This window comes from Micropterus dolomieu, linkage group LG08 (genome assembly GCF_021292245.1).
Source record: "Micropterus dolomieu isolate WLL.071019.BEF.003 ecotype Adirondacks linkage group LG08, ASM2129224v1, whole genome shotgun sequence".
NCBI lineage: Eukaryota > Metazoa > Chordata > Actinopteri > Centrarchiformes > Centrarchidae > Micropterus > Micropterus dolomieu.
Genome location: NC_060157.1, coordinates 32,083,347 through 32,089,135, shown reverse-complemented (window position 1 = coordinate 32,089,135; position 5,789 = coordinate 32,083,347). Strand labels below are relative to the sequence as shown.

General features: G+C 46.4%; 1 protein-coding gene across 5 annotated transcripts in view; it reads right to left on the bottom strand.

The window, feature by feature from the left end:
• The window catches only part of LOC123974601 (histone-lysine N-methyltransferase SUV39H1-like), a 22,961-nt gene that overhangs the window by 10,220 nt on the left and 6,952 nt on the right, over positions 1 to 5,789 (bottom strand). For 3 of the 5 annotated variants that reach the window (XM_046055420.1, XM_046055418.1, XM_046055421.1), the window contains one exon: positions 2,166 to 2,311. In XM_046055420.1, the coding sequence (XP_045911376.1) occupies positions 2,166 to 2,311 (146 nt within the window). Of the gene's footprint in view, positions 1 to 2,165; positions 2,312 to 2,579; positions 3,145 to 3,204; positions 3,488 to 5,789 lie in introns of those variants that run through there. The other 2 variants (XM_046055423.1, XM_046055422.1) reach the window with 2 other exon arrangements.

Below are 5,789 nucleotides of genomic sequence, written 5' to 3'. Positions count from 1 at the left end.
TGATTCATCGATTACTATTAAAGAAGACTAAATGCATCGACACAAATTCTTTGCATCGATGCTTCGTTTAATCCATGTAACTTTACAGCACACTGTTTCGCAGGGACATTTATTACTGTCGCACATCGTGCTTACGCTGTGAACACGACAAGATTATAACGGCGCTGTTTGCAAAGTGGAGGAAGAGAGAGAAAATAGCGAGGGACGAAGAAGAAAGTGTCCAGAGTGTGGGATTATTTCAAGCTAAAGAAAACAACAACTGTAATGTTACCGTCCGTCCACCGTAAAACTGCCAGCGGACCACAGACAAGGGAACAGTAACAGCAACTTTAGCATTTAACTGAAACCGTGACTGATTGTTGAGTTGAAGCCAAAGTAAGCCGCAGTCCTCAGCTGAAAATGTGCACATCGTTCTCCTGGGTGGGCAGTGAGTTGTAGCCTCACAGTCAGGAGTTAACTGGGTGTGGGGAGCTGCACCTTTTAACTCCCCTGCAGCTCTCTCTGTAGCTCTGACAATCCCTGCTACCTGCGTGTGCTAATCCACCCTTTCACCCAGATTCTTTGTCTTTAGAATAACCAACAGCAGCTGTTTCGTGTGCAGGATCGCTCATTTCCCGTTTCACGTGTTTTCTTGACAAAACGTGGTTTGGAGACCAGCGTCGGGTGACACAGCACCCGTCAGCTCCTGTAGTGTGCGTGTGTCCCTGTCACCGATCAGTCAAGTAGTGTGAACGGCCACAACAACTTCAAGACATGTTCATATGACGGCAAGTTGTGTGAACGGCACGGCCGACGCTGACGGTCGTGTAGTCTGCACGAGCCTTTAGTATAACTTATAGCACTCAGCTGTCTGGTTGTTGGTCTGATGTTTGCTGTATGACACACTATGAATTTCCGAAAGCACCAATAAATATTTATCACTTAGAAACGTTCACAGCTGATCCCGTTACCGGGAGGGGGGCGCTGCTTCTTAAACGACGCATCAATGAATCGTTGAAATAATCTATCGAAGCTTCGAATACTAAAATCATCGTTAGCTGCAGCCCTAGGCTCCATGCTGTACTGTCAGGACATTAGACCAAGGCTTCCTGCTTCAGTGTTGACCAGCCAGACTTCACTTTGATAATCAATGAGTCACGAGGCTTCTTGGTGCATCTGTTTTCAGTTTCACGTCCATATGATTGGTTTAGACTACAGAATCTGTAGTAAAACCTGTCTGGATGTTTCTTTTGCTATACCAAATATATTCCTCATGTTCAAAACATTTTTGTTCAAACAAAATGGGAAACATCATAGTCTGTAGACAAAGCCCGCAGAAATAGTTAACATCTGACCTACCTACAGTATAATGGAAGCAAAAACTACACACTTCTACCGGTCAGTTTTTATTCAGGGATCTTGAGACCGACCGTTTCCTTTGGGAATCAGCGCCTCGTTTAGAATGGCTGCATTTGTCTAAGACCACCGAAAGGCTTCAGTTTATAAAAGCAAAGTTGACGGGAGAGAGCATGTGCATCTGAACACGAGTGTGAGCCAGGTGCACAGAGGGAAGGCGTGTCCACGTTCACTACCAGACATTTTTGTTTACTGCTGTAGAATAACCAAAGAAGGTAATGACAAAGTTTAGAAAAATTGTAAATTTTAGAGATATACGAATAATGACTCAAGTTATTCTTAGCAGTGGAAGGAAATATAACATTTCTAAAGTAAACACCTTGGAACCGCCTGTTAATCCACCCCCAGAAGCTTTATTTGGACTATATTATATATACTGTATATAATATTAATGAAGGAAGACGGAGCAGCTGGTCATCGGTTGATCCTGCAGTGAAATAATGAACATTGTTCATTTTAGATCTGAAAATGTCTGTTTTGGTGACGTAAACATTGTTTTTAACTTTGGTACCATTTAGGGTTTTTCACTGGACCTGAACTACAAACACAGGGCTGTTCTAAAACTTGACAAAAGTTGACAAAGGCATCTTGTTGTTGAACTTTATGTGCAGCATTAATGTTGCAGCTTAAATTCCTTTAGTTTTGCAGCAGATGAAGCACAGTGTTGTGTACAGATGGATAACAGTAACGTCTCTCTTCTATGTGTCCTGGATGTGCAGCGTTTAAACTGTGAAATGCATGCAGAGCTGGTGTCAGTAGTAACACTTTACCTTGGTCTTCTTGTAGTCACAGAGGAACTCCACCTCATAGTCATTGACGTTGGCCCTGTTGACCCCGAGCTGTTTGCAGTGGAGCCTCTCTCTGCGACACAGGGCCTCCAACTCATCCCAGGACATCTTACAGGCCACTCTGCAATCTGACACAGCAACTCCCTTTAACTACACCAGACTCCACTCAAAACTCTACTGATTTGAAATGGCACGGCTCACTGCTCACAGGGTGCAAATCAATACAACATGACTTTAATACGTGTTAACACTGGCTGGATGAATGGTTTAATTCGGTGCACTTAAAACCGCAGAGAGGCACATTTATGTCAACGAAATCTACTTTTTTTATCAGATCAGCCGGCTTTCTGCCGCCAAACAAGGCAGCGGGGGCAGGAGCAGGTTTAGTGAACTAACCGGTGATCAGTGCATTAACAGTCGTGTGAATCGATCTCTTAGTAAACATGTGGTTTTATTGTGCGGCGGCTCCTGATAAACATACAAGGCTTTTGTGGTAAAGAGAAGCGCCAATAAAAAGAAACGCAACTGGAGGCTGGAGCGGCTTTAGGATCTAACTCGAAGTCTTATAAGACTAGCTGAATATAAACGCAAACACAATATATAAACCCGAAGCCCAAACAAAGCCACATGTAGCGTTACATATTAACACAAAGCCATTTAAACGCGTCGCTGCGTGGCGCGCTGTGCGGGCCGAGGGGAGCTTTACCCGCTCAACCCCGCAGCCTGCTCCTACACAGCTCAAAGTAACTGATCAAACACATTGGTTAAAGCTCTACTGATCAGACGCCAAGCTCCTGAGCTGAATGAAAGTAACTCCGGCTTCACACGCGGACAGTTTCACAACAAAAGAGTCTGATTTAACAGCCGAAGCCTCCGGACATCTGTGATCAACAGCGGACTCAGAGACCCGCGGCCTTCATGTTCCGGGTCTTTACACACTTTACAGTGGAATTAGACTTTAAAACAACCGTAAACACGCGTGTAACGTAATATAAAGTCGTATCTTGTCCCCGTAAGTTACCTTTCAAATTTTCCGCCATGTTTTCCGCACAGCCGCCAAAATAGGACAAGCTACGTTAGTGGGCAGGTCCTCATGCGCGCGCGCTGACGCGGCCGCTGATTGGTGGAGCCTCATCTGTCGGCTCTCTGATTTGCTCTGAGGCAGTCAGGAGGCTTGGCCCGAACATGCCCGAAGATGTACGAAGACGGTTGAATTCACCAAGAAGTTACGGCAGATTGTTGTTCCGCTGATCCCGCTTCCTGTCTTGCACAGTCCCCCAGAACACCAGGACCCTGGAACTGTACTTGGGCTTTTATATTTTACTCTGTGTGTTTTGAAGCCCTGACCCACAGACCGCCCAGTCTGTCCCACATCAGGCTCCTGTTCCTGGTCTTCACAGAGCCTGCAGGGACATGTTGCTGTTGATATGATCAATAGTGCTGCTGATGAAATAAAACACTGTTATTAACGTGTTTTTGATAATACTGCACACAAAGGTCCGTCTGTGAGCAGGACAGTTAAAATCATTCTGCAGGTCTGTTGGGGAGCCAGAAGCTCAGAGGGGGACAGGAAGAGACCACATGAACCAGATAAGAGGGCTAGTTCCGTCCTGGACTGGCTCTGGTCTCCACATAAAGAATGACGTCCTTCAGCAACCAGTGGTGGTCAGGTACTGTACTTAAGTACACATTCGAGGTACTTTAAACGAAACTGATTTGATGCTGCTGATTAAAATTGAATTCCACTTTACTCACTGAAAATAAAGTGCTTTGACTTCACTGGATTTTAATGTGAACATGATCACATGATCAGAATGTGACATCATTTCCTGTTTCTCTCAGTGCTCATCAAAACAAAACATTTCACTGTTAAACTGTTTAAAAGAATTATATTGCCTGATTATAAAAGGGATTTCTTGATGTTAACGTTACTCAAAGTAACTTCATAATGTTCCAGGTGAGTTGGTCTGTAAATCTTAGGTTTGGTAAAGTCACTGTATTCATCGGCTCCATGTTTAAGTGTTTGCAAATACAATACAAGATGTTTGATATAAACAAAGGCAGAGAGTCAGAGTTTTACACTAAACGTTTGTTTTACTGAACCATTAAACTTTACAAACACAAACATGACCCAGAACAGAGGGTGTTCTCATTTACATAGTTTTACATATCTGTTGTCTGATCTGAGCAAACGTGACCACCTACCTATGATGATGTCACTGCTTTATGCAAATACAGTTTGAAATGAAATGGTCCGATTGGCTGGAAGCAGAGATATCCTCCACATTGTGACGGCACAGGCAGGGGGATAAATAGTGAAACAGTCAGAGTGTTTCAGAGCCAGAGAGCATGTTAAAGGAGCCAGATCCAGATCCAGGAGCAGCCATAGTCCAGGTATCTGTTCGCTGGGGCACAGGGCAGTCAGGTAACCATCATGCATTCTGTTTGCTTCTCTATAAAACATAGACATTTGAGACACACACAGAGCGAGCAGTGTCTCTCCTGATGATATCTGTCCTCCAGTCTTAGGTACGTGTGATCACAGCACAGGTTCCAGACTAGTCCTCCTCACAGAGCCTGAACCACTACCAGCATCCTCGGTGGTTAACTAGTTTATTAAAGCTGGTCAAACCACAGTCACATCCTTATAGTCCTGGTAGTTAATGTCAGCCCTGGGAGTGATGCCGGTTAGATCTACAACAGGTTCCTCTTCAGACCTGGGCTCCCCTGGTTCTGATCTGCCCGGCTTCGGACCTGTGGCCCGCGGGAAGGGGAACCCGTCCAGAGGAGTATGCTCGATCCTGCACAGGCTGTCCTCGCTGTCGCTGCTGTAACCAGGATTGGAGGCGCTGATGGGTCGGCTGGGCCAGCCCAGCTCTGACAGCGTGCCAGACTCGCCACGCGTCCCCTGGACATCCTCTGTCTGAATGGCCTTCTCCAACTGCCAGATCCGAACGAGCACCCCTGTGTCCTCCACCACGTTCGGCTCCACTTTACGGAAGGTGTGGCGGGCGTACAGGCCGATGCAGAACATCTCCACGATCACAGAGTAGTGGTAGATCACTGAGGACACAGGACACAGGTCTGAATGTCTACAGCGACCACAGGGACCACAGGTCTGAATGTCTACAGGGACCACAGGTCTGAATGTCTACAGCGACCACAGGGACCACAGGTCTGAATGTCTACAGGGACCACAGGGACCACAGGTCTGAATGTCTACAGAGACCACAGGGACCACAGGTCTGAATGTCTACAGGGACCACAGGTCTGAATGTCTACAGCGACCACAGGTCTGAATGTCTACAGCGACCACAGGGACCACAGGTCTGAATGTCTACAGAGACCACAGGGACCACAGGTCTGAATGTCTACAGCGACCACAGGGACCACAGGTCTGAATGTCTACAGAGACCACAGGGACCACAGGTCTGAATGTCTACAGAGACCACAGGGACCACAGGTCTGAATGTCTACAGAGACCACAGGGACCACAGGTCTGAATGTCTACAGCGACCACAGGGACCACAGGTCTGAATGTCTACAGCGACCACAGGGACCACAGGTCTGAATGTCTACAGGGACCACAGGTCTGAATGTCTACAG